Below are 24089 nucleotides of genomic sequence, written 5' to 3' on the forward strand. Positions count from 1 at the left end.
CCTCTCCGGTTTGCATTTCCACACTTTCACCACCAAGAGTAAGCGGGAGGACTGAAATTCACATTGGTATAGGTGCGGCCGCTGTAGGTGCTGCCGTCGAAGTTTCGGCCGCCGAATATCGTTTTGGAGTACCTAGTCGAGACGGGGGGCGGCGGCGGCGGCGGCGGCGGCGGCGGAGGGACGTAGACCGGATACATGGGCATCATCATCATGGGGGGAGGCGGCGGTGCGTAATACCACATGGTTCGGCGAGGGGGGGCGCGGGGTATATGTATTTTGTTCTGTTGTTTTCGCGATATGTATTTTGTTTTGTTGTTTTTGCGATTTGTATATGAGCCGAGTAAAATGGTATGAACAAAAAGAAAGGCTCGGGAGCCAAAAAGACTAAGTTGATGGAGGGGGGAAGCTGCTGTGGCACTGTTTGGAGGGGGGGGTTAGAGTCAGCGGAAGGGGATCGCCCAGCTTTTAAGGGCAAAGAAACTAACCCAGGACGGAGGTAGAAGAAGTGGAAGAAGGAGAAGAAAGGAATAAAGATCTAAGGATGGAAATAAAAAATCGATTCGTCGCACATGTATTGCGCCGAGCAGAAAGGAGGGGGGAAAAAGAAGCGACGACAAGAGACAAAAAAAAAGAGGGAAAAGAGAAAATGTTAGGCACGCGCCGACTACCGGGAGAGAACTATGGACACGCACACATGGACAACTGCCATACCATGGCCCGAGCTATCGACTGCGCCTGGTTACGAGAAAGGGGAGGAAGAGAGTGCAAAAAAAAAAAAAAACTGCAAGCGCCGGTGATTTGTGTCGGATATACACGCGTATCATCGTGGTCGTACAGGTGCTGCGTTGGGCAGAGGACGAAGGAAAAGAAAAAGAGAAAACTGGGATACAAAAAAAAAGAGAGCGAGAGAGAGTTAGGCGCCGAGTGACCCTCGCGGAGAGATGGTGAAGCCGTCACTGTCGTACAGGTCTGACAAGTTTTGAGCACAGGCGACCCGAAAGAAGGCTCCTCTGGTAAAGGGAAAATCATATCTCTATGGTTGTCATTTTCTCATTACCGATGCATTCTACTAGTATACAAGGTGCTCTTTCGTCTCTCCGTCATTAACCGCCAAATTCTACCGCTTCCATCGTCTTTTCTTTCCCCCTTGCCCTCCCTTTGCCTTTGATTCTTCTTTTTTTACCGGGCATTGCGCTCCTGCTGCTTCCGCAGTCGCTCGACCACGCCGACGCGCTCCTCGCGCAGCGTCACCCAGAGCCAGAACCAGGCCACCATTTCGATAAAGACAAAGGTGAAGATGACGCGATTCTTGAGCCCGTCTGTCGGCGAGCTGCCGCCGCCGCCGCCAAAGAAGCCCGGTTTGCTGCTTGTGCCGGTCGTGTATACGCCGAGGGGACCGGTCGGACCAAACGTGTAGCTGTAAAAGACGAGGCCCATGGAGAACATGAATCGTAAAGGTGCTGTGCCATTTTCGTTAGTTGGTGTCCATGTATCAAGTCTTCTTTTTCTGTTGTCTTCTTCTATTGTTGGGTGGCGGCTTGGAAAGGCGAACAACGAGACAAGCAGCGAGCGAAGCGAGGACCAAGAAAAAAACAACAACAACAACGAACCTTGTGTGCCCCAGTAGTAGAGCGCGCCCAGCTCCTCGGGCATGGAGAGGGAGACGAGGTCGCTCAAGCCCAGCAGAGCGAGGACGACGGCGAGAAAGGCGAGCGCCGGTGAGGGCGAGTCTAGTCCGCGGGCCGGGGGCTGTGCCACAAGACAAGGAAAAAAACAAGTTAGCGACGCGCCATCGGACGGGAGGAAGGGGGGTTCAAGTCTTTTGGTGATACTGGTCGCGGGGGGGAATTCCAGAGGAAGGAGGAGGAGGAGAAGGAGAAGCGCGTGCGTACCAGTCCCATACTGCGGCCGAGGATATAGACGAGGATCTGATCATCGACGGTGCGCGGGTTGAAGAGCATAAAGTAGGCCATGGTGAGGTGGAAGAGGGATATGGAGGTGATGATGGTCTTGCCAGCAATGAGCGCCATCTTGTCTGGTGTGGTTGTTTGATTTGGTTGTTTTTTTAATATTTTGGCTGTCTGCCGATGGTGGTGTCGCGTGTCGTCGTCGTTGTCGTCGTCGTCGCAAAGGGAGCTATCGCATCGAGGGTTGGCTATTTATTTCTGGCGTCGTTGGGCCCGTCGTCTAGATCTCAAATGGCGGTCCAAGCTCTTTGTTGGACAGGGCGCGCCGGCTCGTTGGTCGTTTCGTGGTGGCTTTTGGGGCCAAGAGGAGGAAAAGGGGAGGTCGCGTGTCGCAGAAGGAGACAGGAACAGGAACAAGGCACGAGGCAAAGGACAAGAAAGTTGGTTGCCTCTAGTTGCGTGTGAGTGCGAGTGTGTGTGTGGCTCTGTATCCTCTACCAAAGCGGGGGGGCAGTGGTGAGTTGTAAGAGCAAGCCCAGTGTTTTTAAGTGTGGCGTAGCACCAATGATGGAGAGGAGACTCACTTATAAAAGGAAAGAAGGAAAAAAAAATCCCCTGGAAAAAAAAAGAAAGAAAATGTCAGCCGCAGTATTGAAAAAGAAAAGAGCAGAATAAAACACGGAGAGCAAGAAACACACGACGCAAGAGCAGGGACGAAACGAAGCCATGCAGAAGAAATGTCGTGCATGGGACGATGGGGAGCACTTGTACTCTGTAGGACCGGGCCAACTATCCCAAGTGCCGGGCGCGCGTTGCCGCATTTATGAACAAGCTAGATTGTCGATTTGTTTCGTATCAAGCCAAGAATTTCAGCTCGATGACCAAGCTATCGGAGGTGGTGCGCCATCTCGAGCTCGCACTGAACATTGCATTGTCCAAGTGTATCTGGACGAATTCATGTTGTGCATATAACGACTAGGTAATGACTAGATAGATATTAAACCGACCAAAAACTCTGCCAGCTCCCGTCAAAGAGAAAGGATGCGAGATTGATATAGAAAGAGAATGACCAAACGCCGCCGCCAACATTGCCTCATTATAGTACATGCTACATTTTACCCAGTAATAAATAAAAGACCAAGACATAACCAACCCACACGTAAGTTCAAACTCTCTCACGTTTCAATATAAAAACTGCCGCAGCTGCGGGAAATACTCCGACCACGGCGGGCCCATAGTCCAGTTGCGCAGGTCCGATGCCATGACCTCAAATTCGGGATTCAGGTCGACGCCCCCGCGCTCCGTCTTGGTCATCAGGTTCTTGCCCGGCGGAAGCACCAGCCGCATGGACCGTAGGTAGAGATCTACCGTGTGCCGGGCGTCCTTGTGCTGATTGAGGCAAAGATAGTTGCGGAGTGCGGGGAACGGAATAAAGTCGAGGGCTTTGGGATGCGGTATAGTGATTTGCGCCTGCGTCGGCCGCATGATGGCAGGGACATCGGTCAGCGCCTCTGGTGACGGATAGTAGCGCCACTACATAGTTCAACGGTTAGCATGGGCACATCACGGCGGCCAGAGAAACATGATACGTGCCCTCAAGAGTCGATATGCGAGAAGAAAGATGCCGCACAACGAATCTATATGCTGAATGTCGTACTGCCGGAGAATCGACGACATGATGATGGCGAGCGGGTTGGACATGTCAGTGTGGTGCAGTAGCATGTCCAGCAAGCCCGGGTTCCGTGGTGCCGTCATGGCCCGCATGCTGGCGTGGTTGGATACATTGCTAAACTCGACAGCCATGATGACGGCGATGCGCTCGGTGCACTGCACGTCGGCGCTGTGCTGCTTGCCGCACCGGCACTCCACAACCGGACCCTGGCCGCGAATCTCCGCCAAGAGCGCCTCCATATCCATCTGGGACTCGAGCGGCTCCTGCGGGAAGATGTGCTGCGAGTACAGACGCTCAGTGAGGTGGTCAGCCGGGTTGTAGAAGGCGGCTCCAACCTGAGGCATGGCCGGGGTCGAGGTCAGCGGCGTCGTCGGGTCGGGTGGTGAGCTCCAGGGTTCGGTCTTGGGCGGACACAGGGCGAGAGCTTGTAGGCTCTGCTGGTGAGTGGTTTCCGACAAGCCGTTGTGAGATGCCGCGTGTGGGTGGTGGTGGTGGTGGTGGTTGTGTTGGTGTTGATGGTGTGGTGGTGCCGAGCCGGCGTTGAGCTGGCGCAGGTGCTCCAAGACATCGCCAATGGTGTGGCGGAGGAAGGATACGTCGCGCTCAATGTTTTCGAGACGGGTCTTGCTCTCGGCGCGGTTCTCACGGTGTTTGAGCTTGTCAATGCGACGTTTGTTGCCGAGTTGCGCTTCTGTGAGGGTGCGCTTTGGTTTGGGCGGCGTCTTTGTGTCCATTGTGGTGATTCGCGGGTGGGAGGGGCCGGAGGAGCAGGCGGAGTTTTGTCAAAGACGGAGAGACGAAAAACGCAGCGCAAAATCCTACAGTGGGCATGTATATATGGATACAATGGCCCGAAGCCACCCGGGCAAAAGCAACAAGACGGACGCAGAGAAGGAAAACAAGCTTCGAGGCTGGAAGATGAAGATGTACAAGTGAGAGATGGTGGCGCTTTGAAGCGAGGACAAGGTAAGAGGAGGTCATAACAGGTATCTACCTAGGTAATGACCTCTTACCAACCTACCAATCTACCTCTGGTTAGGTAGGTCAGTACCTAGTTTGTTAGCAGACTGTCAGTTTTCGAGGTACCTAAGGTGGTTTGGTAAGTTACCAACCTGGCAACTGATCAAGTACCTAGTAGCTGGTTAGCATGTGAGCCATGTGGCGGTGGTGGCCCCTTTTAGTGGGTTGGGTGGAATACAAACGCCCAACGCGGGTGGTGGGGTGAAGATGGGCGTTTGGCCTTGGCAGTTGGCAGCTGGCAGATTGCACTTGTCACTGACAGACTGTGACAGTTGTCCGCTGACAGAACACCCACACAATGAAGTCAAGCTTTGCAAACGGCCCAATTGGCGCGCTTGGTAGGTAGCTGATAGGCCGGCAGCCGGCAGCCGGCAGTTGGCAGTCGCTGTTGGCAATTGACGGCGTTTGCTCGTCCTCCACTCGACAAGCATCACGCCAGCCCATCGGTAGCGTAAACCTTGTGTCGTGTACGCGGAAACACCACGCGCTCGATGCTCAGTCGAGGCTTGATCTTGTTATGCCATTCTATTGTGCCCTTCTCACAGGCGGTGGGTATTTTGGTACTAGCTGGTTGGGGAATAACGCATACTTACCAGACTTGATGTGTATGGTAGAAATACGAGCAGCTCGAGCCGAGGTGTTGATGCCCTGCCCGCCGGGTAACTACCTACCTAGGTAGGTAGGCACCCTGTACAAACGGAGTCCCTGCCGTCTAGTCCGTACTCCGTCTGCCGCTCCCACAGTGGATACCCGGTCGCTTTAGCGGTGTACTAAGGTGCGAAGCCCACTGCCCACAGCCCTGTACATATCATGCATCTCTGACCCCCCACCACGTTATAACTTATCCGTACAATGTCCCATCCTCTACTTACCCGTACCTACCTATATAGGCTCTTGGCTACTGAAGAAGTTCATACTTACTAATAGGTACTGATACCGCTAGGTAGGTACCTACCTAGCACACTGAGGTAGTCAACAATGTAGTTGATATCGTACATGGACTTTCTTCCGCCCACCAGCCCGCCCGCCCGTCTGCATACTGCGATTAGTTGGTTAGATTGATTGATTCTTTTGCAGAGCCATCTATATACTAATCTGGTCTCCAAGACAATGCTGTCGGGGATAAGTCTCCGGTGACCACGATACGAGAACCACCGGAGCATCGTCCCACGGAGCACCACCCAGGTACGAGGTACACTCGGACCCCTCTTCAGGCCGATCCGGCCGCCACCCTTGCCTTCAGCTCATCCGCCCACATCCCTCCTTCTTGATCAGGCCATGCACACCAATCAAACCCCTAAGCGAGGGACGAAGAAAAAAGAAAAGAGAGAAAGAGAGAAACACAGGAAAGACACAGGTAGAAGAAAAAGAATCGTCTGAAAATCATCTTTGAACTGATATTCAAAAACGCCAACTAGTGCATCAAATAACGAAATAGATTGGTATATACTGTCCACTATCCAGGTGTCACCAAACACAACCAACACAACACCCATCATCCCTAAGACAAACGAGCTTTCGTCACAACACCGAAATAAGGTCAATCTCTAGATTGGGCCAATGTCCTTACCCAAAAGATCCAGCAGTGCATCCCCGACGAGCTTGGGCAGCACCTCAAACTGCGACCTGTCCAGAGCCCCCGACAGCTCCGTCTTCTTGCTGCATCCCTTGCGTGGCACGCCCTCATGGCCATCCATGACCTTTTTGAGCCACGAAAATGCCAGTGGCGCGCCCACCACCGCGTAGGCGCCATGGTTGGACAGCACGTCCCGCACGTACTCGACCGACGCGCCCTCGTCGCAGTATTTGTCCGCCAGCGCGTCCGAGTCGGCCACGGGGCTGACCTCGTCCAGAACCGACTTGTACCAGAACAGTGGCACCGTCGGTGTCGCCTTACCCAGGCTGTTGTCCTCGCAGATGCCCGCCATGACCTCGTTGCCGAGCAAAAAGTTGCGGTCCTTGAACATGCCCAGCACGTCCTTGAACAGGAACGCGGCCGCGTTGGCCGCTAGGCACTGCTTCAGCGGCGTGTAGAAGAGCGCCTTGGCGTCGGGCCGGAGCGCCGCTTCCAGCAGCGGTGCCGCCTCCGGGTACTGCGACATGAGGCCCAGCACGCCCGTCGGAATGAAGCCCGCCAGCGGCTGCCCGTTGATGGCCTTGATGACGTTGGCCACGTTGGGCACCGTGCCGCCCACTGCCGCCCCGGCCACAGCGAGCTCCGGCGCGTACGACGGCTGCAGCTCCGCGGCCCATTGGCTCGCCAGGCTGCCACCCGAATATCCCCACATGGTCACCCGCGCGTCGCTCCGGATGCCCGTCGTGCCCGTCGAGGCCAACGCCGCGCGGATGCCGTCGAGCGTCGCGTAGCCCGCGAGCCGGTTGGCGAGGTACGACGACTGCGGGCCCTGGAAGTCGGGCACCACCACCACCCAGCCCTGCTCCAGCGCGGCCTCGATGAGCAAGAACTCGGCCTGCGAAAGCAGGGTGCCGAACAGCGGCCCGCGCTCCGAGTCCTGCTGCAGTGCGTACGACGGCGCGCAGTCGATCGACGCGGCGTCAATGGCAATCTGGTACGAAAGTACTTTACCTAGGTCCGCGTTGTGCGGGATCATGACGGTGGCCACCGTCGTGATGGCGTTGCCGTGGTTGTCGCTTGTGCGGTACAGCAGCTGCTGCGTGTAGTTGAGCTTGGCCGGTGCGATGCCAAAGGCCGCGATGGCCGCCGGCGGCGCGCGCTGCCGCAGGATCTCGCCTGGCTTGTACTTTGCGAGGTCATCCTTGGGGAAGTAAAACGAGTCCTTGCTGGGCAGCGTCAGCCCAGTACGGGCTTGCATAAGCGTAGACGCGGGGATGGCGTGAGCCAGACCTGCGAGGGCCGCAGCCACAAGGGACGTGAAGAAGCGCATCTGTGAGAGTGGCAACGTGTGTCCAAAGACTGACAAGAAAGACTTTCAATCGGGTTGCCGGAATTGCAGTTGATGATGGCCATCTTATACCTCTGAACTTTTTCAAGTATGGTTGGTCTAATTTATATCCGTAATAGGCAAGTCCCACATGGTCCCTTCAACGTGGGGAGGCCATCGCGAACACCGAGCCGGCGCCGGACTGTCACAACTCCGCGCGGCGTCCGTCCTACGCAGCGATTGGTATTAGTTTTTTTTCTCATCCTCGGTAGTGTCTGCATGCGCAAAATAGGACCGCCTTGTGTTTTCGCCGCCCAAGAGTGTCATATTACGAGAGCGGAAATAGAAGTAGGTAATATTCTGGTAACCGAAATGGGAGATTGGAGTGAGCTTGCGGCTTTCATAGGGTTCGCAAGCGGGGCCGAGCCAAGTTTGTTCGACGTCGAAGGTCGCAGATCGCTCGGCCGCGACGTCCGTGTCTTCGACGTCGAGCACCTCCCTTCCCTCGCACTAAGCTTTCAATCACCCCCGAAAGCCCCGATACCCCGGTGCGGGGAAGCAGGGTTCTGGAGATGGCCGCAGTCCTCCCTTAAAAATCGAACATAATTTGTCCCGCATTCATGGTCAGCAAAGCGTGCGGTGGTCCCGCAGAACCAATGCGAGCCGAACGGTGAACGACAAAACTTTAAAGATGAAAAAGATGACCCCCAATGCGAGATTCTCGAAGACTTTGTCGCAGTGTCGTACATTGGCCTGATTTTCCCATGTCTGCAGCAGCAGTGCCCTCGATCAAAGGTGGAAAGCATTTACTTTATGGGCGATTTTTCACATGCGACAACGAACAGCGCCTGTGAACGAGGATGGGATGAGCCTTGTGCCGGCGTTCTCGACGTGCCGGCGTTACGCTTTGTGCTGGCCAGAACAATGTCTGAGCCTGCAATACCGAAGCTGAAATATTGTTTCGTAGCTCGATGCTGTGGAATGCACTCGAATCCTTGTTCAAATAATCGCCTTGAAGAGTAGCAGATGTAGCGAAGAATTGTATCTGCCAAACGGTTCAGGCAAGAAGCCAACTGCAGAACCGAGTCAAAAAATACTTCAGAAAGAAGGTGCTCCGGTATGACTGGCAACCTGCATTGCTTGCTGCTCTCTTTCCAAGAACCCTCGTTTGTGTTGTCTTGTTGCTCCGATGGCTTCTGGTCCAGTAATTCCACGGCAACGTAATCCGACGGGGAACGGAAGAGATCCAAAAAAAAAAAGATAAAATGAATATGAATAGCTGATCTAATATACTAATAGTAATAGCATTATACCATGTGTCTCGCTAGCTTTTTATGCCACCCGTAGTCCAAACCATTCCGTTCATGTACTCGTTGACGCTCGTCTCACCAGCGGTGCCACCGCCGCCGCCCTGCCGCCATCAAAACGTCTCTTGAGCAGCAAACGCCGCCTTGTACTCGGCATCCCACTTGGCCTCGTACTCCGCCATGGCGTCCCTGGCGTTCTGCCTCGCGGCCGCCTCGTCCCGGTCCAGTGCGGCGCGCCTGGCCTCGATGTCGGCCATGGCGTCGCGGAGGCGCTCCCGGTGCCGCCGGGCCGCGGCCTCGAGCTCGCGCATCTGGTCGCGGAGCTGGCGTGCGACGGTGCACAGGTTCTGCACGTATGACCGCGCCGGAGCGAGCACCTCGGACCCGCCGCCGCCGCCGCCGCCGCCGAGGTCCCGCACGACGCCGAGCGCGGCGCGGACGCCCTCCCGCAGTGTGTCGTACGGCAGCGGGGTGCGCGCCACGGCCGCCTCGTGCAGCGTCAGCGCGGAGCGCGCCGAGGCGTGGTCGCCGGCGAGGCCCGGCGGGATGCGAGGGTCGTCCGGGCTGCGGTTGAGGGCCGCGAGCCACATGGGCAGGCTGGCGGCCTCGGGGCAGTCCCACCGCCGCTCCCGGAGGAGGTCGGGCATGTGCTTCTGCGCAACGCCAAAGCAGACGGCCTCCATGGCGCCCTGCACGGCCAGGCACACGTGGTGCTGTACGATGAAGGGGACCAGTATGGCCAGCTGGGAGTCGGCTGTTTTCTGCTCGTTAGCATGTGCTGGTCATCTTGGCTTGTGCTGTGGTGCTTCGAAGAGGGGAGGAAGGCGACTCACATGATGGCGTTTCAATGTCATCCAGGAGGAGTTCCTCAACCATGATGGCATCTTGATCTTTCTGGCCTGTGCTGTTTTGCTCCGCACATTCGGTGCTGCTCGTTGGCGTTGGGATTGCTGCCGACGGCGAGGCTGCTTGCCTCTCCTTGATTTGCAGTATGGCTTCCTTGTTCACCATGACGGGATGATGATCGCTACAAGACAACATGCTAACGGACTCGATGAACTGGTTACTTTGCCAGAGCAAGTCCAAGCGCTTCCTTAGTTTTGTGTTGGACAGGTTCTCGGGCTCAAACTTGTCAAAGTACCCCAGATCGTGCAGTGCGGCGGCGACCATGGCACGCAGGTTGCCGCTGCTGGTGGAACTGGCAGCATCAGTTCCCGGCATTTTTTTCCGGCTGTTCACTGTGGCTGCCAGGGAAAAAAAAAATTAAAAAATTCCCAGCCTTCTATGCAAAGAACGGCTACGCGAGATAATTGAGTGTAGATGAGCTGTGAGGCTTGAATGGCGGTGGAAATTTTCTATTGCCTGTTCCAGCCGTGGAGACGACTCGGGAGGGCCCGCCCCCACTCGCTCCCCAGAGCAGAATATAATAAACTTGTTAATGTTCCAACGCTTTTTGTGGTGCATTCGAGGAAATATATGATTCCTTTGTTTTTTTGTTTCCTTCTGCAGACGAAAAAAATAAGACAGAAGAGTGTGGCTCATAAGCTTATCCATTCACGGTTACATCTACTGAACTTTTGCTTGCAAAGAGCTCTTATATCCTTTTGCCTTTGCCGGCCCCACGCCTGTCTCCCGCCCGCGCTCAGTGATTGAAATTCTGCCAGTTTCGGATTCGAGGGTTGTACGGAGTACCTTTGGAAGAATTGTACTTATGCGCCAAGCGCCGAGTTGGAAACAAGCAGCTCACTCAGTAGTAGGTCCACTCTGCAAACATGCGGGCGCGCTGGACGGTAAAGTCGAATGACAAGACTTCGTTTCTTGCCACGGATCCGTCTATCACATTCTTTGGCGACAAAAATTTGCAAATAGAACGAACCTTGAGCCGTCGCTCGAATATTTATCTGCTCGGTCCGCATTCTTTTCTCGGAATGTCTCACTCGGCCGTGACACTCGATTCTACCCTCTGCATACCAGTACGTGTCGCGTGTATACTCGCGCCCAACATTGTAACGGTTAGACATGGTGTACTAAATTTGGCCATGTATAGCCTTTAAAAGAAATAGCGTTTGTCTTATGAGTCAACAGGTTTTGATGACTCGAACATGTCTTAGTCTCGGACTAATTTTATCTGGTGCTGTCTGATCAATTCCTGCGCGGGCAAATAGCATAAATAGCCATCCCCCCAGTCTCTGCCTCCTGCAGGCTGCTCCGCAGCTATCACCCAGAACCATCAGGAGACAATCAGATAATGAAGCTCATCACCCTTGCGATAACTGCCGTCCTTGCTGGGGCTGCGCTGGCTACCCCGCCCCCGAGGCCTGGCACCAACAAATCGTCGGGGAAGAAGTGCGGCCCGGGTTCACACTTGGTAGGTTGATTCAATCACGAGTATGCTACCACGGTGCTGATGAGCTTTAATCACAAGGAAACGAACCACTGGAACCCCAACGGTCCGCCCATCTGCATTCCCGATGGTGCTATACAGTAGGCCGCAAGCGAGGGCCGGGCTCTGCTGCGACTTTCGCAAACGAAAAGGATACAACATAGTAAATCAGCCTTGGAAGTAGAAGCTGAAATTATTGAAATACATCCTTTTTTTTTCTCACATTTCTATTTCCCGCAGCCACTAGCAAGACCAACGCCCTACCTGCAGCAGTGAGCGCTTGTTTGCCGAGCACTCGGTTCTGTGCGGCTGTAGAGAAGCTTGGGCTTTCACTTTGGCGACTGAATATGCGAACAAGATCGAAATAATTACGTAAGAATGTCGTCCGTGTGCGTATTGTCCCATTTTATTATTTTCGATTGATATCATCACCCGCAACGTAATATTGCGGACGCATGCGGGCGAATCTTACACGTGACAAGGCTGGCGAAATATAGCAACGAGAGGTGGTTATGTGGTTGGCGCGGAGCCGCCAACTTCACCGACAGCACCAAAAAGCACGAGCCTAATCAAAAAACACAACCAGACCCAGACTGAGCTTTCATGGCAGAGGCGCAACCCTCCCGCGGCGTGTCGCCGTACAAGGTCGACTGGCCCTTCAACGGCTGGCTGGTTCTGATCCTCCTCTTCGCTTACGGCTGCCTCGTCGGCAGCCGCAAGCTGCTCCTGCTCGTAGTGCTCCTCGCCAGCGTGGTGGTCCTCCTCTTTGACCGGACCTCGACCTGGGGCGACACCGTCGCGCTGCTCGCCGAGCTGCCGCTGGGCCTCGGCGGCGTGCTCGCCTTCCTCTCGGCGCCGCCGTCGTTTCGCGCGCGCCACGGCCGGGCGTTTACCGCCTGCGTCAACCTCGCCGTCTACGGCTACGTCGGCCGCGGGGTCCTGGTGCCGGCGGAGGGCACCTTTCGCGGCTGGTGCGGGCGGCTGGCGGCGTTTTGGCTGTGCGCGTCGCTCGTGCAGAGGGGCTGCTACCGCGGGTGGGCGACGACGGCGCCGCACGACCGCATGCTCGTCTTCACCGCCGTCAGCAAGACCTGGATCGCGGCCCACGCCGTCTACCGCTACATCCTGCGGACCATGCCCGCCACGTACGGGCCCGGCCACCGCCACCGCCTGCTCGACGCGCTGTCGCTCGCGCTCGCCCTGCTGCTCTCGCGCGCCGCCGGCCTGCCCTACGCGCACTGCTTCGTCATGGCCGACGTGCTCGTCGTGCCCGCGGCGGCGGCCTGGTCCGCCATCGCCAACGCCTTTGACCTCCTCCCGCCGGTGGGGGAGAGCGTCGGCTTCGACATTGAGAGGGACCTCTTCCTGGCGGGCCTGCAGCTCTCGGTCGCGCTCGTCGCGGCGGCCGGCATGTTTGATGCCTGGGTGGACAAGTCGGTCGAGGATGAGAAGCGCGAAAAGGCCAGGAACCCGCAGCCACCGCAGCCGCGCAAGGCTGAAGTAGTCACAAGTTATGAAATGTACGAAGTCTAGATGGTTGCTGTTTTTCTACATGTACGCAGGCTATGAGAGACGACTGGTCATTAGCCTCGCTTATACTAGATGATTAACTACAAGTATCGCTTATCGAGGATGACGTATTGCGGGATTGAGAGAGAATGCCTCTGTCGTTTGCATGTTACTGCACCGTCAGCGACGCTTGTTGTAGCTTCTCTCGTTTTCGTGCATATGGCACAATGATAGGCTGGACCTCCCCACGTGGCAAATTTATCACCTGTGCACTTTCAGCACAGGTTCATTAAGAGTTTACAATTTTTAAAAGCGTCTATACGAACCGCGGCGGATAATATCATGAGACTGCGCCAATAACGTTCGCGTTGAGCAAAAGTATCTCAGCCGCAGTTCCAGGACCAGATATTACGATAGCAATGGGATCTTGCAAAAATATATAAAATAAAGATCGAGGCAAGCCTCGCTATTTGTTCCGCATCAGCTGGGTACGGTAGACATGGACGGGATCCAATGCGGTCTACAGTAGAGACACTGTACTGATACAGGGCTATTGATATAATGAGTGGCAGCCCCAGTTCAATGCAGACGACGGCCGAGTTTGCCTGCGCATTGTGCAGTGCTGTTAGAAGGTAGGCGAAGCGACGGAGTCTATGGCTTCATGCGGGGCAGCTGCGGTAGCGAGCTTTCCATAAGAGAATAACCTTCGTGGCGGATCGTTGATGCTGCTCTACTCGATCACTCAAACTCGTGAAGATGAAATCTTTATAAAAATCCACCCCAAGGTCATCCTGTCGTCTGAACTAGCGCTCAACTTGGATTTTGCAGAGGCGAGAACAGAGAGCTGCTCATGGTCATCTCCCAAATGACGGCCCGTCCGGGGCTACATAATGCCTGCATGTGTACGGCTAGAAATTCTCATTTACATCGAGCCATCGTAACTGCAGTACCCACGTTTCCAGTCCATCACAAAGCGTGCTGCTGATAGTTATCTGACCAGTTCTTTTAACAGAAGTGTCGCTGACGGCAGTACAGGTGTGGCTTTGCGCCATCGAGTCTGATCATGTTCCGCCACGGAGCCTTGCGAAATCACTGCTGTGCTGACGATCTCGAATGGGTGCAACTTCCCTCTCGCTCGACTTGCTCTAGCAGATGCAGTCATGCAAGAGTTGCCACTCAGTCCACGTCGCCATCAGTGATCGGGCGCCCCGCCCTGACTCCGCCGTGGGATGAAGCCTGGCGGTGGCGCTCCCTCACCAACCCTAGCGATCTCGACAGCTTCTGGTCCAAATTCGTTTGACAATTTTCTTTATCCGGAGATGAAGGGCACTGAGAACACCGGATTCGATATGCTAATACTTATTCTAAACACAGTTCATAAAGGGTTCTGGCCATTCGTGAAAGTGATGTAAAGATGACGACAAGCGTTGCGCCTCTGACGGCGAGGTGATGGCATTCCGTTATACATGCGCCACCACAAACATTTAAAAATTGGTCGATGCGCCCTTCGACTCTGGTCATTCGAACTTCCGTTATCAAGCCTCTTTCTTGACACGCACAAAGTTATATTTGAAATAGCTTAAGCAAATTCGAAAACATGAGTGGTATCACCGATGAAGCAGCAATCGAGACCCATGATCTCATTGAACATGCCGAGGAAGAGCTCTCAAAGGCAAGATGAACCGGTCCGATGTTAAGCTGACAATCCTGACAAGTAACTGTTGCAAAGGGGAGCGAGCATGAACAAGGGTCTGGCACTAGTCGGACAAGTACCGGTGGGAATGAGGAGACAGACTCTCACAAGAATGACAAGGAGTCGATGATTGATAAAGCGAAAAACGCTCTAGGCTTGGATAAAGAGTGATCAGTAGGCAGTTGATAAAAGAAATTGAACAAGTTGAAATTCTTGACATCGAGATGCAACGGCCTTGCATCGTGATTTCGGCAGAGGCTCGCGTACCTACACTTACCATGATACCCCAGCTAGGTATGCTCAAGATCTTGACCTGAGGCCTCTGTCTCTCAGCGCAAGCTCAGTGGCCGACTTTAGGCCGCAGCGTGATTCAAAAACACGATTGGTACGCTGCGAGTTTCTGCGTATTTGCCTCTGGATAACAAGCGGGTGGCGCACTCTCGCAGTACACGAGGTCCAAATCATAAACCCCATTTTCCGTGTCAATCAGATAGACAGATATCCATCTAGCCAAGGCTTTGTGACATGCTTCGCCATAGTCACCTTCACAAATCGCGGACATTCAAATCGCAATAACAATTGTAAATGTGCAAATCACACGTCTAGAAGGTAGAATAAAAAGGGCGTTCTAATCCAAGTCGAGTACTCTCGATATCGCGAGTGCGTTGCTGCGTGCAAATCGCTGCCTCATCAACAGATGCAGCTCGACGTTGACTCGGATTTTCAGAAGCAGCCTCATTCCTCTTTTTTTTCGACTTGATCAAATACGTCCTCTTTCGCAATGTTTTTCTGTGCAAGACGCTGGCTTCTAGTCAGTGGCCATGGCGCCCACGAGGCAGAAGAGGCTCAGCAGATACGCCGGCTTGCCCGACGGGGGAACGCCCGCGCCGGGGTTTGGATGCGCCGTCCTTGTGTATGTGTGCAAGTCAGCTATGGACTGATATTTTGGTCTGGCCCTCAAGCAGCGGACGCTCTGATATTGTTGTCTGTGTTCTCTAGACAGCTCGTTGCGGTTCGTATGCCAATCCTTGAGAGCATCAACTCCCTGGTCGCATAGCTTCGCAAGATATTGGCATTACTATTGTTTCCTCTCTTGTCTTGAACTTGATTGCTGCATTTTTCCATTCGACATGCCGCCCAATCATCGAGTATACGATGAACGATGGCGTTTGACTGTCAACACTACGATAACCAGCAGGCAGGGCATCAGCAGCAGGGAATCAGCACCTGAAAATGGCCACAGTGGCGCGCGAGGCGGCTCCAGCCACTTCAAGCCACTCACTCACTCACTGCCACCCCGTATCAGTACCTAGCGACCCCTAGTTAATAAAAAACAAGTCCCGCCACCGACCCGCGCACCACATTATCGAGCCGTCAAACGCTCGCCATCTCGGTATCGTTGCGCGCAGACGACCATTGCGCTAAAGGTGTCGGGCCAATTCAGGTAGCAAATGCTGCATCCGTTGGCATTGTTTTTTTCTGTACTCGACCAAAAGCCTTGTGCTCCCCCAAAAGGTCCGCACTCGGAAAACGCCATGCGACGGCATCCTCCGTCCATATGCCGGCCTCCCCTCATCGATAATCGTCGGCACATAACCCTTGGCGTCGTGACACCGGACGGCTGCGCGTGGGTGCGTACCATACGAATTACAGTGCAACCTCCAGCCGATTTTCCTCTAGCCTCCTGTCTGTCTCACCCCCTAGCCTACCCGAGTGTCTGAGTCAGTCGTGATAGTGTGTTTCTTCACCCCTCCGCTCAGTCGGACGAGAAGAGAGGTCGGCCGGCGCTGGCCGGCTCCTTGTCTCCAGCCCATCCAAGAAAAATATAACGAACTAATGGCTCTCATCTTTGTCTTACTCTCCCTCAGTCGGCACCTGGAGAGACTTTAGCGGCGGCAAAAGCACGCAAAAGTGTGGGTGGTATGATTACAGCTTCAGCTCCCCCCCCTGGTCAGAGACTAATAAGAAACAACGACCCGCAGTTGTCAGAATCTGACCCGTGAGCCTCCGCCGAACCCGCTCGCCGTTTCTTGCTCTACCGAGTACCTTGCGGGCTTCCTGCGCTTCTCTTCTTTCCCTCCTCCAGGCGTCCGGGGGCCGTGAAATTCCACGCGTCGCTTTTGCCAAACATGTCTCCTGCTGCGGATCACGAGGCGGCGCCGCTGTTGGCCGAGCGCCGTGAGCCCGATGAGACCCAGGCCGGCTCGGTTGACGCCCTCGGCGCCGCGAGCTTCAACCCGGACGGCGACCGAGAGAACCCTCTCGATTGGACGCCGTCGTTTAAGTGGTTCATTGTGTTTTTGCTGTCAATGTCTGCCTTCACAGTGTATGTACTTGCTTCCGTGACGGCCACTCACCCTCCTCCGCTAACAACAAATGCAGCACCTTTTCCTGCGTCTCTGTCGTTCCCGTAGCCCGTCGCATATCCCGCGATCTCGGCGGCAGCCCGGATGACACTTCGTCCGAGGTTCTCCTCGTCACCATCTGGGAGCTGGGCGAGGCCGCCGGTCCTCTGCTCATCGGTTCACTCTCGGAGCTCTACGGCCGCTCGCCCGTAATCAACACGGCCAATGTCCTCTTCGTCGCCGCGCTTGTCATGGCCGCCGTCGCCCCGACGCTGCGCTTCCTCACCTTTACCCGCGCCCTTACCGGTGCCGCCGTCGCCATCAACGTCCTCGGCCCCGCCATCATTGGCGACATCTTTGTCCCCGAACAGCGCGGCACCGCCGTGAGCATGATCCTCTTTGCCCCTCTGCTCGGCAGCTCCATCGGCCCCGCGTTTAGCGGCGCCGCCATTGAGACGCTCAGCTGGCGTGTCATCATTCTGGTCAGCGTCATCCTGGCCGCGCTCTGCTACTCCATCTCCTTCGTCTTCTTCCGCGAGACGTACACGCCGGTCATTCTCCGTCGAAAGGCTAACAAGGCGCTCGCTGCCAGCCCAGCGCCGGACATGGATAAACCGGTGGCCAAGCACACGTACAAGTCGCTCTGGTTGTCCGTGTCGCGGCCTCTGACTGTTCTCATTAGCAGCGGTGTGCTCATGGCGATTTCCTTCTACGTAGCCATTATGTTCTCCCACTTCTACGTGGCAGCCATTACTATGCCCAGAATTATCGAAGACGTCTACCACCTATCGCCCACGGCTGCTGGACTTTCTTTCTTCTCCAATGGTAATGAGTGTTTCCTTCTCACATCAAATGCCATGCTAACATGTTGCAGCGTTCGGATCACTAATTGGCATCATGGTCTGCAAGTCATGGCTCGACGCCATCTATGTCAAGCTTCGTGATGACAACAATGGAGTTGGTTTGCCTGAATTCCGTCTACCAATTGCCATCTTCGGCGCCATCACCATCGTCCCTGGCGTTGCGCTCTATGGCTGGTGCGCAGAGTACCACTGGAACATTTACGTCTTCCTCATCGCCTGTGTCTGGGTCCGCATGTCCCTCATCATGTCTTTCACGCCTCTGACTGCCTATGTCGTCGACGCTTGCGGTTTCTACTCAGCATCTGCATTGACGGCTGTCATTGTCATTCGCTGCCTCGCGGGCGCCTTCTTGCCGCTTGGGATAGATAAGCTTGTCAATCAGATGGGTTACGGCTGGGGCTTTACAGTGTACGCTCTAGCAACCCTGGCTGTGGTCTCAGTGCCCGTTGCCCTCTTCTATAAGGGCGAAAATTGGCGGAGAAATAGCGAGTATACCATGGTGGAGGAGCACGTCGAGACTGAATAGAAGTCGAAGAATTTTATTACAAAAGCGCACCATAGACATTTTATGATACCTTTTCCAGTACCGCGGCACGTAATCATGTGAGCATCTTGATTAATGTCTCAAGAATTGATTGGTCATCCGTCTGGTTCGGCCAAGTCGGAAACTTCGGCCAACTCACACCTAGAATACGGCGTCAAGCCTCTGATGCCCATAATTGATTTTTATCGCTTTTCGAGTATGCGCTGTAAACAGTAAGCGGTAGACTGATGAACCAGGCTGAGGCCGTTTTTACGTAATCATACCTGATAATTTGCTGGAAATTGGTCTTGAAGCCTTGGGATTTTCTGTTCATTAGTGATTTCTTGAATATATCGACGTAAATATCCTCAACATGTCCGCTAATCAGCAGCAGGAGAGCATTTACCGTCTTCCGAGCACTGCTCCAGATATCCTCGACGGCAGTGTTAGCCTCACCGAATTTCTTCCATGGGCCCTCTATTGCCTTGACAGCGAAATTCCAGGGTCTAGCTTGAAGAATCTAGCGGCAGAGTTGGAGCAAGATTTCGTCATAGAGGTGCCCAGTGGAGAGGATATCCCTCTCATTCGGACCGCGCCTGCAGATTCACTCCATCAGCCCACACTCTGGTCGGCCTTGGATGTCCACATACAATACGGCAACGACAATAGAACCAACTTGGCCTACTTCCCGTATGGCTTCCTTGTCGCGCATGATAAAGACTGGGCAGCTCAAGGTTTATGGCTCGTTTACGTGGACTTTGAGGATGACAACCCTCTGACTGCTTTTCGAATTGGAACCAAGAACGTCGCTGGAGCTTGTGAAACATTGAGGGAAGGCGACGATTCTGCAGACCAGCTGGAGAAAATATACGGAATCAATGGCCGCGATGCCTCGGATTGAAACGCTATTGTCACTAGTAGTCTGAAGGGCCCTGAAGGACTCGGTTCTTGGAAATTAGATCGGAAGGCTCTTTGACAGGGGTTGCAATACACCACGTTTTGGTTGAATGGATAAATTGATCCTATTACAAGAATAGAGACTAGTAGAGCGGGGAAGAGTCTTCTTGTCATTATAGTTATTATCGTTCTTATCGGGCAGCCTAATAAGAATACATATCCGTCACAGCGCTAAGAGCGCCGTCGATCATGCTCACTCCTGCCTGTCGACAGGTAGTTACCCTGCATCGTGCCCATTCAAGCAACTTCTGGTAGGTACAAGCTTGCGCAGTCCCAAAAGTCTTCATGAAAGTGAAGTCATCTCTAATCACAGCCATACTGGAGTTGCTACCTACTTGGCTGCTTCGGTGGCTTTTTGAAAAGGGCAGTCGAGACTCGTCAGGACCCGGGCCTTGGAGATTCAAGGGACGGCCCGCGGTATCCGCAACACCTTCTTCGCAAGACAACGATCATGCTTTGTCACTGATGATATTCAAAAAGCGTCAAACCAAAAGCCGACCGTCGTAGTCTGCGTACAACCTATCCCTTACAACAAGGCAACCAACCGACTTGGCAACAAATCCCAGTTGCCGCCATGCGCACATGATGTCCTCTGAAGATAGGTGTCCTATTCTTGTTGATCATTGCCCCATGTCGTACGCGGTTGTTTCTTTGGGCCGTATGCTGGGGGTGCGACGGATGTCTGAGACCAAAAATATAACCATGCATCGCCACCATCGTAGGCATAATTCTGTCGCCAATACCACACTTTTGCTGAGAAGTAGGGCTTACAGGGCTGTCACAGCCCCGATTCTATGCGTCAAGTGGACCGCGGGAATGCCCTTTTAGACTGCCAAACTGCGTAGCGTCAGCACTATCCGGCAGCACACAACTGCTTTTGATGGATCATGCCCATCCTGGGTGCTTGGATGGCGTGCTCATTGGTGATGGAGCGAAACGGCCCCGGAAATACACTGTTCGTAGTCCACCGCGGCCCGTCGTGGCGTCCTATAGACCCGACTTGGCTCAGGAACTAGATGAAATTTCAGGCTACACGTCCTGGGAATGAAGTGCTTTTAATAATGAGAACCTTGGCATATTTTAGGTTTAAAAGAGTGTGCTCCTCGTTGAGGTTCCGTCGCTTTTACAACGTTTGACCTGCAGCGACGGTGATCAACTTTCGCAATGGGCTCCTCCTATCCAACGGCGCCCCAGCCGATTGACAGTGATCCATACCAAGACATTAAAGACTTTATCCAAATCTACGATACGAACAACTTGACAGTCATTAGCAACGATGACTTCTTCTCCGCACCGTTTCGCGAATATTGCCCCTCTGGCGACTGCATGAAGGACTGCCAGAACATGACGCGGGTGTTCGCCTCCCTCCCCGGCGGCGTCCAGTCCGACGCCCGCACCTACGGCCGGCCAAGGAGCAAGAATGCCGTCTCGCTCTTTGGGGTCTGCACCAACTTGGACCACATCACCGAGGTGCTGCCTACATACAAGCACATGGACAAGGCGAGGGGCTTCTTCAGCGTCAACCCGTCCGCCAAGACCAACATCAGCCGCGTCACGTCCAAGGTTGCGTCGTGCTACGCGAGCACATGCGATCTGACCCGGGAACCCGACAAGTGCAAGGAGGCCTGTGCCATTGACAACTTTCTCGCGCAGCCGACGCGGCTCAACTTCAACTTGCAGAACAATAATACGGGTGCCATGGCGTGCATCAGCCGCCTCTGCGACAACACGTGCGGCCTGCCGTATGCGAACCAAGATGTTCTTGGCATCGGCGTAAGTAGCCATCGGGGACACTGCAGATGCAGTTCCACCACTTGCGCAACAAAATCTAATGTAGATGATCAGGTCCTGACTACATACTACGTCCAAGCTTTGGCGTTACTAGTAATTGCTACGACGTTTCTTACCTCTGCGGGTTATCAGCTATGGGGTAAAGGAAAGGAGAGACCAACCGTCTTAAGTAGAGCCAAAAGTCCTCTCTCGACTTTCATCTCGGCGCAGTCATATTTTGGGGGTAAGTTTTGTTCTCGCAGTGGTTGTTCGCCGGACCAAAATTTGACATTCTGGCGGTAGTGTCTGTAGCAGTGGCGACCTTTGCAATGCATCCAGCGAGTGTAGATGCGTTGAATGGGTATGCACTGCTTGCATCGTCCATCATGGGATTCGTTCCACCAATTTTTACCCTCATGCTGTTGCACAGCCATGGAGTCAAATCTTGGTTCTCCACCGGAGTGGTGCTGGGAAGCTGGGCCATCAACTCTGTCACATTCTTCATACTGGTTAGCAATTTGTCGTCGATAAAGGGGGACTCCAACTTGCTCGGAGTCGGGCTCCAAAGCCTGTTCCACACAACATCTTGCGGAGGCTCATCAGCCATGGCACTCTGCCACCAGCTCACCGGCGCAGAGCCCCTGGTGTACCTGGACCAGTTCTTCAACAAGAACCCGATACCTAATATCAAGAACGTGCCGGTGCTCTGGGCTTTTGCAACAGCAGTGTTGCTTGTCACAGTCGGCCGACAAGCCTTTCAGAGCTGGAAGGGGAAGGATGAAGAGGTTGTGGAAGCGACGCACAAGCCGGGACTGACGGCTCTGGCAGACAGCATGCGTACAAAAAGGAGAGCTTCTGCCTTTTTTAACCGCAAAGCCGTGAGGTTCGGCTTGATTGTGCTTACGACGACGATCTTTTGTCTAGCTCTCGGTTATGAGTTCCGTGTCGTGCGAGAATACCAGAAAATGGACATCATCGACAAAAGAGGATGGTCATTCGGCCAGGTTGTTGCCGTGCTGTTCTGGGTCCCGCCGCTGTTGGACACGGCGCACGCATTGTTCAAAAGTGCCCATACGGATGCTTCTGCGGTCAACGGAGAGACGGGGAAGATGCGGCAAGAGAGTCGACAGGGAGTGCGTCGGGGAGATGCTGAACTGGCGCAACTTTGGGCAGCGCCAAACCGCTCGACGGGCTACACTTCGTTTAATCCGAATGGTGCGGATTCATGGGACGATGGCGAAAATCTTCTGACGAGTGCCCATGTCCGACCAGCCACAGATGCTAGCACCTCACGAGCCATCAGCAGGCGGCCAGTCCCATATCACCATATTGGCGATCCTGAACAGAACGAGCAGGTGTAGAGGTGTAGGCGAGTGATCGTCTCTGCGTCGTAATAAATCTTTTCGAAAGGGTGGAGGGATAAAAATGGAACAATCTTTATTAGGGGGACAGGAAATTCGGAATTCATCCAGTTTATCTCGCTGTTGCAAGATCTGCAATGGTGTGACTCGCCCTTGACAATTGTCACATGAGGGCCTTACGACGAACGGGCTACTAAGTAGCGAGTTGATACCTTTCGTTGGGTGAAGCGACCGAGGATACTAATTGGCCGAAATTATAGTCGGCAATCAAAGTGACTTTAAACTCAAACTTTGCGACAATTCGTCAAGCTCCAAAATCACCGGCTCCCGGGCGCAAGGACAGTCAGTCTTGACTCATCAGCAACGGAGAACACCGAAACTGCTGGTCCATGCTCTTTTGAGCGATCGACGTCATTCTGCATTTTCAGCTGCATGGCGAATAATCATGGCGGCATTGTCGAGGTTGCGGGGATTAGATGACACTAGGCCCAACAACGCTACTACGCCGGCCTCCAGCAGTCGCCGCTGGTCGCATTATCAGAAATGAAGCTAGGCTAGGGTCAAGCAGAGCCGCTTCTCATGTGTCATGTATGGTGTTGTGCTGCCTTGGGCCTGTCCAGCGCCGCGCGCCGGCGTCCACGCGACCCCGGTGAGGCTCTCTCTCCCCCAGGGGGCCAAGACTGCGCCGTCCATCGCCAAGCCGGGAAACGGGAAGCGGAAAGTGATGCGGATAGTGGGAGGCTTGAGATGGGAAGATGCGACGCTGCGTTTCTATTTGCCCCGGAGAAGGCCCTTTCATTTCCCCTCAAACATGAACAAGCATCCAATCAAGGACTTGTAACTCTTGTGCCTGGGTTTGCGTTTCTCGTAGATAAGGAAATAAGGACGGGACAATAATAATAGATCCACCAGGGGATAAGCTTCCAGTCAACCTCGCACATGTGGCAACCGTGGCACCAGCAGATGGGGCGAGACGGGGTGAGCAGGGGCGAGCGCGCGCTGAACAATAGAACAATATTTGACAGGCGTGACAGGCACGCTATCCCCCTTGGCATCTAATTCGATCGTGCGGCTTATGGAGAACTGGGGCTTCAGGCGCCCAATGCTCGTTGGCTCACCACATGTGCCAATGAAGGTCGGCGGTCACACTGGGTTGCATCCAGAGATCGGCAGTGAGACATCCACCCCGAGTTGGCGGCATGCCCACACCCTCACACCATTTCCCAGATGTCAGCCTTCCCCAGAGGTTCCTTTGCTGCGAGTCGCGGCATATGGCGGTACTCGACGAGCGGCGGTGCAGAGTCAGTAAGTAGACTCTTTGCTCACCAAAAAAACCAAACCGGACAAGCCACACCTTACACCGGGGACACTCCCCAAAGGCGCAATGATTGGCCCTCTCTCAAACACATAGTTTTGCCTCTTCAGGAAGGCGCCTCGGCTTCGGCTCCCGCTGCGTGACTCCTTGATGCCCGGTCCATGCCCCCAATCAAGAAGCTCCATCTAGTCCGTCTGCCGCGCTGTCCGGGCAGAGGCCAACGGCCGACCCCTTTCATCTTTGACGGCGTGATTCGCCAGATGGCGAAATTCTAATCCGCCCCCCCAATCGCCAGCACAACTCGCCCCTCGTCGCAAATCTACCAGTCAGCCAGCCAGAGAGGGGACGTTGAGCTCAAACTCCGAATGAGATCTACACCAACGCATGCTCGGAATGGCCGCGCTAGTGCAGGGGCCTATTGGCTCCTGCCTCTTGCACGGGAACAAAAGTGCGTGAGTCGTGACATACACGCTCGCGATTCGTCGCATGTTAGCCGGCCCTCGTTCATTCTACGAGAGACCGCAATCCGGTACTTCCCAGCCACTATCGAACCTACCGAGT

General features: G+C 54.4%; 8 protein-coding genes across 8 annotated transcripts; 4 read left to right on the forward strand and 4 right to left on the reverse strand.

The window, feature by feature from the left end:
* Nucleotides 1–1179: 1179 nt before the first annotated feature.
* V2A60_001968 (increased loss of mitochondrial DNA protein 1) lies at nt 1180–2030 on the reverse strand (the record flags this gene model as incomplete). The annotated part of the gene is made up of 3 exons (XM_083253320.1): nt 1180–1460; nt 1611–1749; nt 1893–2030. The coding sequence occupies 3 exons, from the start codon at nt 2028–2030 to the stop codon at nt 1180–1182; spliced, it is 558 nt and encodes a 185-aa protein (XP_083109446.1).
* A 1059-nt stretch (nt 2031–3089) lies between these two features.
* V2A60_001969 (DUF3425 domain-containing protein) lies at nt 3090–4313 on the reverse strand (the record flags this gene model as incomplete). Its single annotated transcript, XM_083253321.1, has 2 exons — nt 3090–3440; nt 3501–4313. 2 exons carry the CDS (start codon nt 4311–4313, stop codon nt 3090–3092), a joined length of 1164 nt encoding a protein of 387 aa, XP_083109447.1.
* Nucleotides 4314–6146: 1833 nt separating this feature from the next.
* V2A60_001970 (uncharacterized protein) lies at nt 6147–7505 on the reverse strand (the record flags this gene model as incomplete). Its single annotated transcript, XM_083253322.1, has 1 exon — nt 6147–7505. One exon carries the CDS (start codon nt 7503–7505, stop codon nt 6147–6149), a length of 1359 nt encoding a protein of 452 aa, XP_083109448.1.
* A 1417-nt stretch (nt 7506–8922) lies between these two features.
* On the reverse strand, nt 8923–10030 carry V2A60_001971 (uncharacterized protein; the record flags this gene model as incomplete). Its single annotated transcript, XM_083253323.1, has 2 exons — nt 8923–9563; nt 9643–10030. The coding sequence occupies 2 exons, from the start codon at nt 10028–10030 to the stop codon at nt 8923–8925; spliced, it is 1029 nt and encodes a 342-aa protein (XP_083109449.1).
* Nucleotides 10031–11795: 1765 nt separating this feature from the next.
* V2A60_001972 (uncharacterized protein) lies at nt 11796–12725 on the forward strand (the record flags this gene model as incomplete). The annotated part of the gene is made up of 1 exon (XM_083253324.1): nt 11796–12725. The coding sequence occupies one exon, from the start codon at nt 11796–11798 to the stop codon at nt 12723–12725; it is 930 nt and encodes a 309-aa protein (XP_083109450.1).
* A 3798-nt stretch (nt 12726–16523) lies between these two features.
* Nucleotides 16524–18128, forward strand: V2A60_001973 (uncharacterized protein; the record flags this gene model as incomplete). Its single annotated transcript, XM_083253325.1, has 3 exons — nt 16524–16720; nt 16777–17564; nt 17614–18128. The coding sequence occupies 3 exons, from the start codon at nt 16524–16526 to the stop codon at nt 18126–18128; spliced, it is 1500 nt and encodes a 499-aa protein (XP_083109451.1).
* A 370-nt stretch (nt 18129–18498) lies between these two features.
* V2A60_001974 (uncharacterized protein) lies at nt 18499–19026 on the forward strand (the record flags this gene model as incomplete). Its single annotated transcript, XM_083253326.1, has 1 exon — nt 18499–19026. The coding sequence occupies one exon, from the start codon at nt 18499–18501 to the stop codon at nt 19024–19026; it is 528 nt and encodes a 175-aa protein (XP_083109452.1).
* A 1220-nt stretch (nt 19027–20246) lies between these two features.
* V2A60_001975 (uncharacterized protein) lies at nt 20247–22213 on the forward strand (the record flags this gene model as incomplete). Its single annotated transcript, XM_083253327.1, has 3 exons — nt 20247–20855; nt 20928–21012; nt 21156–22213. The coding sequence occupies 3 exons, from the start codon at nt 20247–20249 to the stop codon at nt 22211–22213; spliced, it is 1752 nt and encodes a 583-aa protein (XP_083109453.1).
* Between the last annotated feature and the right edge of the window lie 1876 nt (nt 22214–24089).

This window comes from Cordyceps javanica, chromosome 1, assembly GCF_051103115.1.
Source record: "Cordyceps javanica chromosome 1, complete sequence".
Taxonomy (NCBI): domain Eukaryota; kingdom Fungi; phylum Ascomycota; class Sordariomycetes; order Hypocreales; family Cordycipitaceae; genus Cordyceps; species Cordyceps javanica.